At 36.2% G+C, this 18,294-nt stretch overlaps 2 protein-coding genes across 2 annotated transcripts; one reads left to right on the forward strand and one right to left on the reverse strand.

Annotated features, from left to right (window-relative positions):
- The first annotated feature begins 3,394 nt into the window (after positions 1 to 3,394).
- LOC121761932 (protein trichome birefringence-like 33) lies at positions 3,395 to 5,608 on the forward strand. The gene is made up of 6 exons (XM_042157649.1): positions 3,395 to 3,716; positions 3,808 to 4,021; positions 4,327 to 4,498; positions 4,573 to 4,772; positions 4,850 to 5,008; positions 5,083 to 5,608. The coding sequence occupies exons 1-6, from the start codon at positions 3,530 to 3,532 to the stop codon at positions 5,420 to 5,422; spliced, it is 1,272 nt and encodes a 423-aa protein (XP_042013583.1). The 5' UTR covers positions 3,395 to 3,529; the 3' UTR covers positions 5,423 to 5,608.
- A 3,396-nt stretch (positions 5,609 to 9,004) lies between these two features.
- LOC121774591 (rRNA 2'-O-methyltransferase fibrillarin-like) lies at positions 9,005 to 9,385 on the reverse strand. The gene has a single exon (XM_042171442.1). It carries the CDS (start codon positions 9,383 to 9,385, stop codon positions 9,005 to 9,007), a length of 381 nt encoding a protein of 126 aa, XP_042027376.1.
- Positions 9,386 to 18,294: the final 8,909 nt, after the last annotated feature.

The following is an 18,294-nucleotide window of genomic DNA, read 5'->3' on the forward strand; positions in this document are numbered from 1 at the left end:
GGGGGGAATTGATGCGATCCATCATCGCCTTCGTTCGACGATAGATTCACATCATACTCGAAACGCGAAGCCGAATGTGAATGCCCCTCTTGTTGGTCGTCGTCGTCGGCGAGGGCAAGTAACAAGGCCGCATTTCGATCTTCTTCCTCCTACGAAAATTATACAACTAAGTAAAAATACTAACACAAAAAAAAAACACATAGACACATAGATGATGAAAAATGAAATTATAAATTTAATAAAAATGAATTAACAAAAAAACTAAAACATATTAGAACTTACTTGAGCTCGAAGAGCGGCTCGCCTTCCCACCTCCTCCGCAACTTGTGCTCTAGTAGGGGCACGTCGACGACGAGTATCACTTTGATCTTGGGCAATTCCCTTGCCTCGATCACCACCACGAGGAGATGAAGACATGATATTTATGAAAATTGAAAGTGGAGAATAGAGAATAGTGTGATTGTGTGAAGATGATAACGTGAACAACGTGAGTAAATTATGAGCGCAAATAACGCAAACAACTTGAGAGAATGAGGATGGAGAAGAGAGAAATTGAGATTGAGAAGAGAAATTCTTATTAACACAAGAATGAGGTGAGTAGAAATGAAAAGGAGGGGGGTATTTATAGGGGAAAATTGTAATTAAATTTTAAAAAAAATTCAAATTTTGAAATTTTCCGGCTGAACCGCCGGTTTCACGCGTAAACCGCCGGTTTTTCGGAGGAAACCGCCGGTTTCGTCAACGGTTTTCTGACAAAAACCGGCGGTTTCTGACCGGTTTCTGAAAAGCCTATGGTTAGGTCGGAAATAGGCCTGAAAAGTTATCGGGAACCGCTCGGAACCGCCGGTTACGGTTCGCCTAGAATTGAAAACTGAACCGGCCCGGTGGAACCGGCGGTTCAGGTCACGGTTCGAACCGCCGCCGATGGTTCCGGTTCCGGTTCGGAACCGCCGGTGACAGTTCCGGGCCGGTTCGATTCGGTTTGGTGACGTCTACTTTCAGTATTCACGTACATCGAACAATTCCTCAATATGCAGTTCAAATAGAGAAAACTAGGAAACCTCCAATTAAGCGTACGCATTATATTTGTCTATAACAAAGAGTGTTTTCACATGTTCTGAACGTTATGAGCATTATCTCAATTTCCTATAACTGCACTCATGAACCTTAGGCTCATGGACTTGCATTCTTATATGGATACTAATTAATTAAAGTTTAATTATATTGTAATTAATTAAAGCCTAATATCATAACATAGTGTATACTCCCCCTTGTCCCGTAATAATAGTCACATTTTGTCATTTCGGTCCCCCCATAATAAAAGTCATATTTCACTTTTACCATAAATAGTAATTAGGTCATACATTCCACTAACTCAATTCACTCAAATTCTATTATAAAACCAATATAAAAAAGTGGATCATGTATTTCACTAACTATTGTAATCCACTACTTTTTACATTTTAAAAAAAAATTGTCCATACCAAATGTTATTCCTACCGTAAGATGAAGGGAGTATATCTTTTAGTGGGGTGTATTATTGCATATTCGTAAAAGAAGCCAGAAGTGGTTTCAAGAATCTAAAACAAAGGAAGAAAGTGGAGTAGTAAAATGCAAGAAGAAAGAGAAAGCGTTATAACACGAAACTAAAGAGCTCTAACTATAATAAGTAACGCAGCTAACTAACAAGCCATGTAACCGGCTATTAGGAATCAAATAACATAAAAAAAATAAAATACTAATTCCTTGTTTATTATGGCGAGTTAATTTTTATTCGTTTCATTTCTCATTTATAAAAATCATTATTGTGTATACAAATAAGGTTTTATTAAGTGATTACTGAATATACTTTTAGGTGGGAAAGGCGCGAAACTGGTCTTTCAACTGTCAAGTTTTTATTGTTCACGTGAATGATATTCTTTGACTTTGTTATGTAACTAAAATGGTCAAACACATGAACATAATATTTCATAAACTGATTTTCTATATTACACAAATTCCTTAGAAAAGTTAAACAAATGTCATATTTTTAAAATAAAATTCTTATTTGTATCTCATTTTTGATTTATATACTAACAAAAAGAGGCGTCAAAGTACCAAATTAACCTTTACCCCTTAATAGAATCGTGAATTTTCTTACTCTTCACATTTCAGATAATAATAATTAGAGCAAACAAAGTAAATTTTCCACTTCTTGATATATGTATTTTAAAGGCTAAAAACATTTATTTGACGAGGATCGGTAAAATTTATCAGATTGAAATGGGGACTCAAATCAATTATTCATTAATTAACAATGATTTCCAAGCTCAATTGTTTTCTAAACAAATCACGAAATTTGGGGCAATTCCCAACTACTAAAGTTGAAGTTTCACCAGAAGCACAGTTACACCCCAACTAATCCTTACCAATACCAAAAATCCTTTCATCATGTCGTCACACTTTATTTAATTTTTATCTATCTTGTTTTTCCATACACCTACTTAATCAATTACATGACCCAAAAGTGAAGAAAATCATTTATCGTCTTTCCATAAAACACTTGTCTTTGAAGCCAAGCAAAGTTGTAAGGTTTTCCTTTCTGTCCTTCCATCATTGCTATTAATCATTTGTTTTTCACTCACATATAGAGTTATACTTCTCTATATAAATTACTCAAAAAAGTACATGAGAATGATCAGAGTAATATTTTTCTGAATAAATACATTTATTTAAATAATACTAGTATACTCCATCTGCTCCTTAAAAATAGAGACTTTTTCCTTTTTGTTCATCTACTAAAAATAAACACTTTCTACTTAAGGAAATTTCCCTCTCTAATGAGGTGTGACCCATTTTTCACTAACACTCTTTTTTTTTCAATCTCTCTCTTACTTTCTCAATTTTATATTAAAACCAGTGCCGTTTAAAAAGTTTATATTTCAGGGGACGCAGAGAGTATTATTCTTGCTCATTGCACAAAATGTGCATATCTAGATAGTATTTTCATCAAATAATATAACTAGAAATGAATTGATTGGACAAAATATAACCGGATTTTAGTTTCAATAATAATATTATAACCAAAAATATGAATAAAACTTCCAAACGCCAATATGCTTTAATTTCCGAAAAATAGAAAAATAAAAATCCATGCATTAGGTAGATACTTGACCTTGGACAAAATCATTGCCGCACAGCCATACAAGATTTTGAAAATTTTAATATAAATTAATCCCAAGAATTTCCACCAAAATCCAAACTCAAGATTAATTTAATCAGTCGTTATCAAACACTGTAATGCATCCAAATGAACCCTCCACCTTCTACCATAAATAAAAAAATACTACCATAATTGAATTTTGATACAAAACTAAAACTAAACTAAACATTAATATTCCTTGTGTTTCACTTCACATAATCTAATCATAACCAAAAGCAATTTTACTAATCCAGCAAAGAAACTGTTGGATTCAGAAATTGCAACTATTGCTTACTTATTTATTAAAACCACACACACTTGTCACGTATTATAAACACACAAAAAAAAATGAAGGCGCCACCGTCTTCCTCCGCCGCCCTCCTCCGCAAGGGGCGGCTGTCGCCGTACCTTTTCACCCTACTCGCTTTCATCTTGTTCGTCACGATCCTCTACGGCGAGGACTTCAGCTGCATCTTCGGCGGCCAATTCGAGGACTATCGCCCTTACCCGAGCTTGTCTTCGCCAGCAAAAACAAGTGAGTTGATTCGAGTCGAGTTGAGTTGAGTTGAGTTGAATCTAGCTTAAAGGCTAATATAGTAATATATGTTTTTTTTGGTGGTGTTAAGAGAAGAAGGTTGAAAAGCTGGCTTTCGCCCTGAGAGAGGGCGAGAGCGGCTGCGACATCTTCAGCGGGCGGTGGGTGTGGGACAACCGTCACCCGCTCTACGAGGAGGCTGACTGTCCGTACATCCAACCCCAGCTGACATGTCAGGAGCACGGCCGCCCTGACATCGACTACCAGCATTGGCGATGGCAGCCTCACGCCTGTTCTCTCCCAAGGTTTTTTTTAACCAATGCTTCAAAAAGCATCCTTTGCTCTCTCCTAGGAAAAAAAAATTCATTTTCTATATCTAATTCTCCCTCCTTCCCATCTCAAGTGATTGACTGCTTTTCGGCACGTGTTTGGGGAAAATGATAATAAATAGTTAAAGTGGAGAGAAAGTAAAGTAAGAGAGAATATTCTCTCTTACTTTACTTTCTCTCCACTTTAACTATTTATTATCACCCTCACAAAACAACGGCAAAAAAGAAATCAATCCCTTGAGCTGGGACGAAAGGAGTATTAATTTCATGAAACACGACAGTTTCAACGCGACATTAATGATGGAAACTCTTCGAGGCAAGAGAATGATGTTCGTGGGGGACTCTCTGAACCGGGGCCAATTCGTCTCGATGGTCTGCCTTGTCCACAAGATCATACCCGAAGACCGGAAATCTATGACCACCAACGGCTCGCTGACGATTTTCTCGGCCAAGGTAGATACTGACATTTATATTATAGGAGTAGTACATTTGTGTTGGGAAAAGAAAAAATTGAAATGCGTTTACAGGATTACAACGCGACAATTGAATTCTACTGGGCGCCGTTTCTCCTAGAGTCGAACTCGGATGATGCAATCGTGCACAGAATAAGCGACAGGCTGGTGCGGAAGGGGTCCATCAACAAGCACGGGAAATACTGGAAAGGAGTTGACATAATGGTGTTCAATACGTATCTCTGGTGGATGACTGGCCTCAAGTTCAACATACTGTATGTCTCCCCAATCCGAAAACAACAAATATAAAATATATGTTGGAGAAGTAATTTACTATACTATTTGCGAACAGACAACAGACCTTGGGCAGCGAAGACAGAGACATAGCAGAGGTGCCAACAGAGGACGCCTACCGGATGGCCATGAAAACGATGCTGCGATGGGCCAAGAAAAACATGGATCCCAACAACACCAGAGTGTTCTTCACCAGCATGTCGCCTACCCACGCAAAGTCAGTCAGACTCACAACAATGACATGGTCAATTAATTACGCTCTCTTATTAATATTACTACATGATATGACAGGGCGATCGACTGGGGAGGGAGCAAGAAGGGAAACTGCTACAATCAGAGCGAAATGATAGATGATCCAAACTACTGGGGATCAGACAGTCGGAAGAGTGTGATGAATGTGATAGGGGAAGTGTTTAGGAGGTCGAGGTATCCGATCACGTTCCTAAACATCACGCAGATGTCGAGCTACAGAAAGGATGCACACACATCCATTTACAAGAAGCAATGGAACCCCTTGACACCGGAGCAGCTCGCCAATCCGGTCAGCTACGCGGATTGCACGCATTGGTGTTTGCCTGGCCTTCAAGATACTTGGAATGAACTACTTTTTGCTAAGCTTTTTTATCCATGATTCATGGATGCTTTCAAGTAACCCAATTTGTATAGTCATACTCATTAATTCAAGGACTCCGAAACAAATTATATTGATTTTTTTTAAACAAGAATAATCTCTATTAGCACATATAGGAAGATAGAACTAGTGATTGTATCCCGTTGTTTAAGTTAATTTATACCCCAAAATATAATTATTTAGTAATCCTTTCGTTTCATTGTATTTGAGTTGTGGAGTAATTTTTAGATTATTCAACTATAACTAAGTTATTTACTCATTTTCTTTCGTACTTTATACACTCTTAAGTTATTTATTTAATTCTCAATTCATTAATCTATTTTATTCACTCTCGTAATTTATTCTCAACATACCTTATTAATTATTTTTTAATCGCTATGTCCAAAAGAAACTCTTTTATTCTTCTCTTAGCATAAACCCTATTAGAGCATCTTTAAGGGGAAAGGTATAATGAGAAGATATATTTCTCATTTACCTTCTCAAAAACGTTATTATACCTTCTTCAAAAGTAATAGACTCCAAGGAGATAAGGTAAATTAAAAAGGCAAACAAAATAACTAACTCTTTACCTTTTCTATCAAGAAAATGTAAAGATACCTTATCAAAATAAAAGAAGTTATAATATCTCCTCAAATACCCTTTCCATTGGAGCATAAAATTTTATGATTGAGAGGTAAATATGATAGTTATTTCTTTTTACCTCTCCATTTACCATCTCACTTGAAGATGCTCTTAGTAGTTAAGTATTGTTTTGATCTGTATGCCCAAAAGAAAATCTTTTATTCTCTCCGAACGTAGGGAGGGATGACCATTTTATATCCCATTTTTAAAAAATGATGAAGGATTTATAATTTGACAGGATTAATAGTTCGATAAGATTAAGGGAAAATAACTCATAAATAATTACAGTAAACTTTTTGATTGATTCACAATTTGAAAAATTATTTGCAATCATGAATTTTAATAAACGGGATCGAACTGGGATAAATTTGTATTTAATGTGACATCTGAGTTTTATCATTTTTTCTCATCACACAACTAAGTCATCAATTTGAAACATGAGTGCGTCAAATCAGCAAAAATTACAAGTAAGAAATCTGAATTTTTATCATAGAAAAATTGAGAAAATTGTTAAAATTTTTGATGTTGTTATTGATTTTGATTAAAATTTATTATTTTTCTGATAATTTAGCTTATAATTAATTTGATGCTTGAAGTCAATACCTAAACAATTAAATCAAAACTAATAAAAAATCAAAATCTGAACTAGCTTAGAAATTCGAATACGTACATCCTATCGAGTGTCATTCTATTCATTGCTAATTCTTAATCCGTATTAGCCAAATACACTTATTAATAAGTCTCGTGCAAACTCGATTTATTTTATTTTCTAAAAAACATAAAGTTCCATCCATTAGGTAGATGGTTGACCTTGAAGAAAATAATTGCCGCACAACGTTCCAAGATTAGAGATTAGTTCGAAAATTACAATAGATTAATATTAAGAATGACACCCAAGAGCATAAACCATCCAAATTGTACCCTACACCTTCTCTCTTCAAATAACAATACCAGTAAAAAAAAACTAAAATAATACTGTATTTAATTTTCTAAAAATATCATCGCGTTAGGAAGATACCGTAGATGGTACACCTTGGATAAAATAATTATAGATTGATATTAATATAATAATTATGCATCTCGATGCAAAACTAAACTAACTACCATCACTGACACTTAGTATATTTTAGTTCCACTTCACATATTAATTATAATCAAGAATTACTCATACACCAAAGAAACTGTTGGAATTAAAAATTCGTCGCAACCATGTCGAAAACAACAATTAATCCCAACTATTGTACATTTGTATTTTGCCAAACCATAATATAAACAACACAAAATTATCACATAACCACCAAAACCTATCTGCCGCAGCAATTATTGATTATTCTATTCCTGACAAGCACGGCTGACAACCCAAAACAACATTTCTTAACTTATGTAGTAAAATTTTCCTTCAAATCAAACTATATACTAAATATTGTATTTCCCTACAAATATCGAAAATTCTGTTTTTTCACATATGTACTACATGAAGTATACCAAAAATTTGACTTTAACAACTCTAATTTCTTTCTAAAAAAATACACGAACCTATAATATTTTGTTAATTGAATGCATATTTAATAAAAATAGAAATAAGTAAAACAATTTTGTAGGCATGTAGTCGCAGAAAAGCAAACATTTAAGTAATCCATTGTTGGTGTTCGATTTATTACTTACAGTATCTACATGGCCCAACGGAAAAGCAAAGGCCCAAAAATGGAGGTCTTAATCCATTTATGAGTTAATATCTGAATTAGTTAACTCGCCCCAGTATGAAACCCACGTACGTAGTTGATTATTAAAACCCCCTAATTTTTTCGCCTATTTTTTTTACAAAGGCAATCATCAATCAGGGGCTGTAATTATTTTTCAAATTCAATTCATATATGTTAAAGTAAAAAATATTCATTTAGGTTACTTATTAAGCGAGGTATATAATTTCTTAAAAAATTTACTTCTGTATAATTTTATAATTTTATTTTTTCGTAATAAACTTTTATAGTGCAATTAGGAGATCGAACACACATTGCTTTGGTTAATTTTTAATCATTTGTTGGTGTTAGAGCATCCACAATAGTGGAACCCAAGTCCAAGGCCAATCCACCAAACTTAGCCAGACCACAAAAAAACGTGTTCACACAATAGTGGACAAGCCAAGCCCAAGCCACAAATTATAATTTTTTTCATTTTTGCTTATATTTTAATTTAACTAGCATAAAAATTATCAGACTATAACAAATAAATAAATAAATTGCATAATTTAATAAAAACCAAAGTTAAACCAAATCTTCGTTCTATTATAGATAGGGAAAAATTATACAACTAAAATTTTATAAAAACACTAAAAAAAACACCGCCACCACCGCCTACTCGGTGGCGTCATCAGAATCCGGCACTTCTTCTTCACTAACTTCATCGCCGCCGTCGCCGCCGCTGCCGCCCACCGCTCCCGCCTCCGCCCCTTCGCGGAACCCAAACTTCGACCTCAGTCTCAGTAAGAGGTCGTAGAACATCCCCTTGGTGACTGGGTAGGTCGACTTCTCGTACAAGGCCAAGTTCTCCTAAAGTTGCTTCATCATCTGCACCTCCAGGGTATGGGTCAACACCGACGCGGCCGGTGTTGGGTGCGATGCAGACGCGCCCGCAGTAGAGAGTTAGGAGGTGGATCTAGCTTCTCGAATTGCGGCATGCTGGCCCCTGTGGACGTGGGCGCCTGGAGAGTGACGAGCGGGGCTCCTCCGAAACATCGTCGTTCAGGTCGAAGGTACGTGAGCCGCTGCTACTGCTATAGTTGCCGGCGATGCCGAGCCTTGTCCGCTTTGCACCAGGAGCACTCTCTTCCTCGCAGATGGCCTTGAATTTCAGGGAGTCTCGCAGAACGAGGAATTCGTCCCAGTAGCCGAACTTGGGCCACCCTTCAGTATTGAACAATTGACACGACTACGCTTGTATGTCAGCTTCGCTACGGCAGCTCTAAGCAGAGCGGAGTTGGTTTTCGTATATGTCAGTGAACCTCTTGAGGGCTCTAGTGATCCTGCTGAACTTCTTCCGGATCTGGTCGTGTGAACGCTCAACGCTGCCTACCGGTTTGAATCCGTTGTATACCGTCACGACGCGCTTCCAGAAGCAAACATCGGTCTGATCTGTACCAACTATGGCATCCGTCTTAACCGCCTCCCAGGCCCTGGCAATAGCAACAGACTCTGCCATTTTGTAGAACGCCCCCCGTCGACCGGGCACGCCGCCGCCTCGCCTGCCGCCGCCGCCGCTTCGCCTCCCGCCGCCACCACTTCGCCCGCCGCCGCCTCTCCCCGTCTCCACACGATCGGACGTCGGGGTCTCCGGTGTCCCCATCAACTGGTCCTATGTGAATCTATCAGATTCAGACAGAGGAGATTGGGTGGATTGAAATTGGGAGGATTGGAATTGCTGAGAAGGGGTGTTGATCGCGTCCATGTTGGGTCGGTAGTCGCCGAACCTCGATTGGGGATGGCCCACGTTCCTCTGCTAATGAGAGGCGGACTGACCCCGTTACTGAAGGGGTTGGCAGCGGAAGCGTGCAGAAATATCCGATCACATGAATTTGATCTATTTAGCAGATTATTCAGACAAATTCTATTCGCACAATTATCACATGTATCATGCTCATAACTTAAATTAAAACATGTTTTAGCATATAAAATCTCTAAAACATGCTTACTACAGAATTAGCCAATTTACCTCGTTGATTCAATCAAGAATCGACGATGGCTTGCCCCGTCTCCACGTGAAGATCTTCAATATAAGACCTCGGATCTTCTGACTGATGTCCCGGACTATACGCTGATATTTGTGTGGGCAAATCTCACCAACGTACTAGGACTCGAATAATGGAAGACAGAAACTGCTCACGGATGAGGCACAAATTTTGAACTCTCTCTCTAGAGGGGGCGAAATTTTTATGTAGAAAAAAGGGTGTTTTCTGTCTCCTATTTATATTAAGTCACAAATTGGGCCCAGTCAGGGATCTAAGGAAGAATTGGATCAAGCCTCACCCAATTAGCTTTTTATTAATTAAATTGAACCCACAATTTAATATAAGCTTATATTGGAATATTACAAGCAACCACTACAGAAGTAATATTGCACTTCCTTTCCAAATCCGAAATTACAAGTATTCCGGGTTTCCTTTATTTGCATTCAATTCATTTTCCGCTTTTAAGATAGAAACATCCATTAATTAATTAATGTCTGCTATGGACTTAATTAATCAACATATTTAATCTCCAAGAGTGGACTTAGCAAGAAACTCTTATTTATTATTCCTAGAGTAATCAAACTCCAACTAGCTAGGTTCCGAATAATAAAACCTTGTTTCGAGCTCCTCTTGTGGATGTTATCAAACGAGACTCTCCTCGCGCACGATTCAATGTAATAGCAATCCTAGCACCGCTAGATAATAATCACCACTATCCAATATACCTGGATCATTGGGTTACGAAAAACCCGCACCTTTGGTAAGTCAAGGTAGTAGATACTCAATATCGTATGTTCAATGCTAACGTACATTGATTAAGAAATTATTATCAAGATCTCGTCTTTCAGTAGATAGCATAAAGACTCGTCTTGCTGTTAGATCCATTCAGTGCTATACCACACCAATATCATCTTATTTCAATAAGGCTTAGAAATAATCGGACTGACATTGCAACCTTTCACGATAGGTAGTCTAGGCCTATCTGGGTTGTGAAATTCTTCTTTTTCTTTGTTCAGAACTGACCGTGTTACCTTAAAGTGGACGACGCCCACAACCGGTCTATTAGAACAAAGACTTAGACTTTGTTACGTTATTATACATTTAAATATGCAATAAACAACCATTAAATGTAAAACATAACAGCATTATGACAAAAATAATCTGTTTTATTCATTGAAAAATAACAAGTAGAGTTTTACAGTATCCTATCACTCGAAAGGTGATTTCTAGTATACAAACCCTAACAATCTTCCACTTATACTCAAAACAGCTTTCGAGTATACAAAAAAAATAGTGCACACGTCTAAATTTCTCCCACTTATACTGAAAGCGAGTTGAGGTCTTGAATGAGTCGAACTCCCATTCCTTCAATGTGGCATTCGAACGGTTTCACCGCCAAAGCCTTTGTAAAAGGATCTTTCAGATTGTTCTCTGACACAATCTTGACCACTTTTATGTCTCCTCTCTGCACTATATCTCTAATGATATGATACTTCCGCTCTATGTGTTTGCTCGCTTTGTGAGCTCTTGGTTCTTTCGAGTTTGCCACAGCACCAGAATTGTCACAATAAATGGTGATGCTCTTGGGAAGATTCGAAACCACACCTAAATCCATAAGGAAGTTCTTGAACCATACTGCCTCTTTTGCAGCCTCCGAAGCAGCCACATACTCGGCTTCCATGGTTGAGTCCGCGATGCATTTCTGTTTCACACTCTTCCAAATTACGGCCCCACCTCCTAAGGTGAACACATATCCTGAAGTAGATTTTCTCGAGTCCTAATCAGCTTGAAAGTCTGAGTCAGTATATCCCAAAGGACAGAGCTCGACTGCATTGTAAACTAGAGCATAGTCCTTAGTCCGTTTAAGGTACTTGAGTATGTTCTTTACGGCAGTCCAATGTCCTTTGCCCGGATTCGACTGATATCTTGCCACCATGCCAACAACAAAGCAAATATCAGGTCTAGTACAAAGCATAGCATACATGAGACTTTCAACTGCCGAAGCATATGGAATCCTTCTCATTTCTTGTATCTCAGACGACGTTTTAGGGCACATCTCTTGAGATAAATGGATGCCGTGTCTAAAAGGTAAGAAACCTTTCTTGGCGTCCTGCATGCTAAAACGACTAAGTACTGTGTTGATGTAAGGTTCTTGAGATAAGCACAACATCTTCTTTTCTCGATTCCGAAGAACCTTGATCCCGAGGATGTGTCCCGCGTCTCCCATATCCTTCATCTCGAACTGGTTCGACAACCATGTTCGTACTGATGACAACATCTTTTTATTGTTTCCAATTAGAAGAATGCCATCTACATATAAAACTAAGAACACCACATTCCCCTTATCAACTTTCTTATATACGCAGCTTTCACTTGGGCACTTTTCGAATCCAAACTTGCGAACAGTTTGATCGAAACATTGGTTCCACGATCTAGATGCTTGCTTTAGGCCATAAATGGCCTTCTTAAGCTTCCAAACCATGTGTTCTTTGCCCTTTATGGCATATCCTTCGGGTTGTTCCATGTAGATGGTCTCCTCAAGAACGCCGTTTAGAAACGCAGTCTTAACGTTCATCTGCCATACATCCCAATCCATATAAGCTGCAATAGAAAATAGTATCCAGATCGATTTGAGCATGGCCACTGGGGAGAAGGTCTCGTCATAATCGACGCCTTCCTTTTGGGTATACCCCTTGGCCACTAGTCTTGCCTTAAAGACTTTAACTCGTCCATCGGGTCCACGTTTACGCTTATATATCCACTTGCTCCCAATGGCAGTACAGCCATAGATTGTAGTTCCGAATCCATTGCTTTCACCCATTCGCAAAGACCGACATCTGCCAGCGCCTCCGCAAAGTTCCAGGGATCTAATACATTGCTGTCCGAGGAGTGATCCATAGATTCTCCCAAACCAATGTATCTGTCGGGCTCATGCGAGACCCTCCCACTGTTAGGATTGGTATACTGAAAAGCATATTTCGAGCATGTTGCACAGATAGAATTGCTTGTATACAATAAACTCTACAATCCACTTTTAACCCAAGGGGAGAAGAATTAATTTTATCGCATTGATGTTTGCTTGTGCATTTATAAGATGTATCTCAAACATTTAAACGTATAAGAAGCAAATAAGTCTAATTCTTCTACATAGTAGACTGGTCGTGAACGACGTTCACAGAAGGTGACTCAGTCGGTCCTTTGTAGAAGAGAAATAGAATTTCACAACCTAGATAGGCTTTGGCTACCTATCGTGAAAGGTTGCAGTGTCAGTCCGCATGTTTCCTTACCTTAAGAAATAAACGACACTGGTGTGGTATATCACTGAAGGATCTAATAGTTGAGATAAGTCTTTCTTGCTATTTACTGAAAGACGAGGTCTCGGTGATTGTTATTTCTTAATCATTGTTGACATAACATTGGGCATACGATATTGATTATGCACTACTTTGATTTATCAAATGGAGCGGATTTTTCGCAATCTAAGAATTCTGGTATCTTGGGTAGTGGTGATCAATGTCTAGAGGTGCTAGTATTGTTATTGCAATGAATCGTGTGCTGGGTGAGTCCAGTTTGATAATATCCTCAAGAGGTGTTCGAAAAAGGTTTTATTATTCAGAAACCCGGCCGGTTGGAATTTATTCCAGAATAATAAATAAAGATTTTGAACTAGACAACTCTTGGAAAAAGATATTAATTAATTAAAGTCGAATAGCAAACTTAAATTAATTAATGGATATTTATTTCTTAAACACGGGAAATAATAAATTAAAGAGGTAAAGCATGGATTACTCGTAATTTGGGATTGGATGGGCTGTCAATATTATTATACTATAGTGGATGATAATAATATTCTATTGGTCTTGTATTAAATTGGGGCTCAATTTAATTAGTAAAAGTCCAACAGCTTTGGCCCAAGTTCAACCTCCATGGATCCCTAATCTGGCCCATCACAACTCTATATAAAAGGAGATTAGAAAGGAGATTTAAGATGAATTAACATTAAAATTTCGTGCTCCTCATTGGCAGTGAACGATTTTTCTCAGTTCTGCGAAGAACTGAAGTTCCGTCTTCTTTCTAATCAAGCCCTTTTCGATTCTGACAAGCTTTGCCCACCCAAAGGTCATTATCTGAGTTCGGGATACATATTAGAAGGTTCGTGGTTGAGTACGAAGAACATCACGTGGAGAAGGCACAAACAATCGACGATTCTTTGGAGAATCAAATCGGCAATTCTAAACCGTAGGAATTCATGTTTTAGGTTTTAATTCCTTTTACATGAATTATGTGCGTTCTTGGATGTAATTCTGTGTTTAACATGTAGTTAATTGATCCCATAATCGGTCAAATAGATCTGTAATTATGATTTATTTGTGAATGCATAACTTCCGCTGTGCAAGGGGCTCCAAACCCTAGCAATTGGTATCAGAGCCAATTTTTGGCTCTGATTATGTGGATTAATTTCATGTTATGTGTATTGCGTGAACACATGAGTTTCTTTGTTCGGTTCGTGTTTTATTGGTTATATATATGTTCAAATACGAAGAACAACGAACAACAGAAGCGACGAAGGGCTGCCGAACAAATTTATATCAATTTGGTCGATGGAATCCAATCCCAATCTTTAATGATTACATAGTGTTAATTGAATTGTTCATTTTTTTGTGACGTGATTTACATATTGTAATCATTATTATTTTTTTAAATTGTGATTACGTGAATATGTTTGTTTTCAATTAACTATGTGAATCAAATCGGTACATTAATTGTACGTAAATTAGAAATTGGAGTTTTCCTCTTCCTTGCTGGTACATGAATTGCGGGATATACCCAACCAATTCGATTCAAAAATCATGGCGGTCTGTTCGGGATTTGAGGGGATAACCGCAAGATATCAGCGCCGACAGCTGCAGAGACGACGACGTCGCAACAACATCGACGATGCAGCAGCAGCGCCGGAGACGATGCTGAGGCTGACAGCAGCTGTGCGAGTGGGAGCCCTTCGTGGGCAGTTCCCGGACTCGAAAGACGGTCAACGACGGAGGCGAGAGCAGGCTGTTGTGACAGCAGCGACACTCACGCGGGTCTTCGTCCCGTGACTTCACATTTCCAAATTAGTTAGGGTTTCCTCAACCCTGGAACTAATTTTGTTAGGTTTTCCTAAACCTTTGTAACTAAATTTGGAAATAATTCAAGATATAATTTGGAATAAGTTTTGAATATACCAATTTAATTGGATTATCTAAAATTTAATTTTTTTAATTAAATTATGGATTAATTGAATTTTCTATCCTTATTTTATGGATTTGGATAGATTAAATTCTATCTACATAAATCCTAGATAAATTAGGATAATAATAATTTATTTTATTTTTTTCTTATGGATTTATATAGATTTAATTCTATGTGAATAAATCCTGGATAGACTAGATAAATAGTTAATTATGTTTGGATTTTATCCTTATTATATGGATTTAGATATATTTAATTATATCTAGATAAATCCTAGATAAATTTGGTAATAATTAATTTTATTGTCTTATGGATTTATATAGATTTAATTCTTTGTGGATAAATCCTAGATAGATTAAGATAAATTTTAATTATGTTTATCCATATCTTGTAGATATTCATAGATCTATATCTATCTAGAATATATCTTAGTAGATTTGGATAATTAAAATCCATGTTTATCTTTATCTTGTGGATATTTATATAATTAATTCTATTTAGAAAATATCCTAGTAGATTTAGATAATTAAATGTATCTCTATCTTATAGATATTGATAGATTTATATCTATCTAGAATATATCTTAGAAGATTTAGATAATTGTTAATCCATTATTATAATTATCTTTTGGATTTAAGATAGATTTAGTTCTATCTAGTTAAATCCTAGTTGAATTAATTAATATTAATTATAGTTTATCCTAATTTTATGTATATAAATAGATTTATTTCTATTTAGAAAATATCCTAGATAAATTTGGATAAAGATAATACAAGATAATCCTAATCTAATTGGATTTTGATAAAGTTAATTTTATCTAGAATAAATCCTAATAGATATGATATATTCTAGTTTCGTATTCTAAATAATCTAAGATTGTTTAAATCTTAGAATGATTGGATTTTATCTTCGTCTTATGGATTTGGAGAAATTTGTTTTTATCTTGAAATATCCTGGTAAGATTTAGAGAATGATAATCCAAGGTCAATTTTATCTTGAATTTTAGGATTTGATTTTATCCCTGTAAAATCTAGAATAATCTTAAGAGGATTTAGATAGATTCCATTCTATCTAGATAAATCCTAAATTAATTTGGATAGTTATTATCCAAGATAAATTTATCAAATCCGAAATTCATGTTTTGGATAAGATAAGGAATTAATTATTCAATTAAATCTCCCTAGATTTATTAAATAATTTCAATAATTATCCAGTAAGATTAATTATCATATTATTAAATGGATTTATCTGTTTATTTGGTGATTATCTGTTTTATGTGGATTGTCTGCCTCATCTACTTATGTGATAATTATGCAAAAACCATGTTTAAAATGACTAAGCGATAATTACAACAGTGCGTTGTATATGGTCTCCATAAATTGGTCTATATATGAAGCAGTTTCTAATATTATCGTGACCCACCTTAGTGGGAGCAATAATCCCACGAAATAGCAAGTTCATAATATTAGACTTCTTAATGGTAAATTGTTTAAATTGGAAGCATGTTTCTAATATTATCGCGACCCACCCTAGTGGGAGCCATAATCCTATGAAATTGCAAGTTCGTATGTTTAAGCATATTTATAAGATAGCTAAGGAATTTTGTTAGTGGCGTACGACCTTCCCTAGAAGGAGTATCAAAATAAAAATGAAATTCCTAGATGCAAATATTTATGGTAAATGCTTAGGCAATATTTGGCGGCCATGCCACCTTAGTGGTCTCTGGACTATCCGTCGGTATTGTGACCAGGAAATTGTTGGAATCCAAATTTGTATGACCTCCCTAGAGGCGTACTTATTTTGGTTTTCACGGTTGCGAGATACATAAATTGTTTTTTTGGTTGTTTGCGATCATGTATTAAGCATAGTATGTGATAAATAGTTTTATTTCTTCTCAGCCAAATTCTTAATAATGTCTGCGAACCTTAAAGAAATCAAACTCGAAGGCCAAAATTATGTAGACTGGAATTATTAAATGGATAAGATTCTCATTGGTGAAAACTTAAAGTTTGTACTCACTAATTAATGTCATCCATTTCCTCGACAAAATTCTACAAAGAAAGTTTGAGAATGCATTTTATGCATGTACTCGATAAGTTCTTTGAGGAAGAAGGTCAAACTACTTTCTTTTAAGTAGTGAGACAGGTCTTGGTTTATACCGATGATAAAGGAATATCCAATGAGGAAGTTGTCCAGATTCTATTGGAACATCTAAAAGAGATAGAAAGTTTTGATGAATCTTCTGATTCAGTAACTCAAATAGTTTCTACACTAAGTTCATCGCCAAATGTAATAGGAAGTGAGTACAAGAAGGTTGTTGCTGAAAAGTTGGAAACCTTCAGCACTGTATTCACTTTATTACTTTTTGGAAGAAAGATAACATGATAGCTGACGAATTCATCAAGGCTGCATCTTTCCTATGTCTTAGTTCAATCGAACAGAAGACTAGCAATGGAAAGAGGGAAGAGCTGAATTATCATCAATGAAAGCTATAAAGGCAAGAAAAATTAGGTGAAAAGGCAAAAGAGAAGATGCATTGTGAGTCGGATTGACCTCTTCTACAGAAGGACAATGACTTAGATAACAATGCAATTTCTAAAAGAGAGATCTAGATCCAGTTGGGCAGTTGTTGCAGTGGGAGCTATTTTTTATGCTCACTTTATTGTTTTGTTTTGATGTATAAGACTTTGTTTTATTGGTACAGTTTAGTTTGGAAAGAATTTAGTTTCAGTTTCAAAACTTGTTAATGATTAAATGATGTTCGATGTCATTTGATAATGCTTGCATTATTGAGAAATGTGGATCGAATATCTATCATAGTACCATAGAAAAATAAATTATACATCATAGTATCTAAACAATATAATTGCAAAAAGATTGAGTTTAACACCACAGTTCAACTTCTTAAACAATGAATGATAAAGTATTTATGGTACTTAATCATAAGACCAAGAAAGTACTTAGTAATTGTTCAAACTGATTTTGTCTAACTCAACTGACTATCGAGATTTTAACAACTTGTTAGTTAAATAGCTTGAAGGTCAAGTCTGGTTGATGCACTATAAAGTTAGAATCCTTTGGTGGTTCAAAGGATTCAGAATACTATGCAACATAGAAAGACTAGTAAGTCTCAATGGTTTACACCATAGGAGACGAGCAAATGAGTTAAGATCAGTAGTGGGAGTCAAATTCTAGTTGACTACTCCAAGCATTCTTCTAAAGAATGGGATAGTCATATAAGAAGATATCGAAGTCTATCGAAGACAAGTTCGATAAGTGAATAGTTTTACTCAATAAC

This window comes from Salvia splendens, chromosome 2 (genome assembly GCF_004379255.2).
Source record: "Salvia splendens isolate huo1 chromosome 2, SspV2, whole genome shotgun sequence".
Lineage (NCBI taxonomy): Eukaryota > Viridiplantae > Streptophyta > Magnoliopsida > Lamiales > Lamiaceae > Salvia > Salvia splendens.

Excerpts from the sequence above, each read along its gene's own strand:
- LOC121761932 (XM_042157649.1), top strand. The coding sequence starts at position 3,530 with ATGAAGGCGCCACCGTCTTCCTCCGCCGCCCTCCTCCGCAAGGGGCGG. Across the intron at positions 3,717-3,807 it reads GTCTTCGCCAGCAAAAACAA|AGAAGAAGGTTGAAAAGCTG; the intron begins GTGAGTTGATTC and ends GGTGGTGTTAAG. Across the intron at positions 4,499-4,572 it reads TGACGATTTTCTCGGCCAAG|GATTACAACGCGACAATTGA; the intron begins GTAGATACTGAC and ends ATGCGTTTACAG.
- LOC121774591 (XM_042171442.1), bottom strand. The coding sequence starts at position 9,385 with ATGGGGACACCGGAGACCCCGACGTCCGATCGTGTGGAGACGGGGAGA.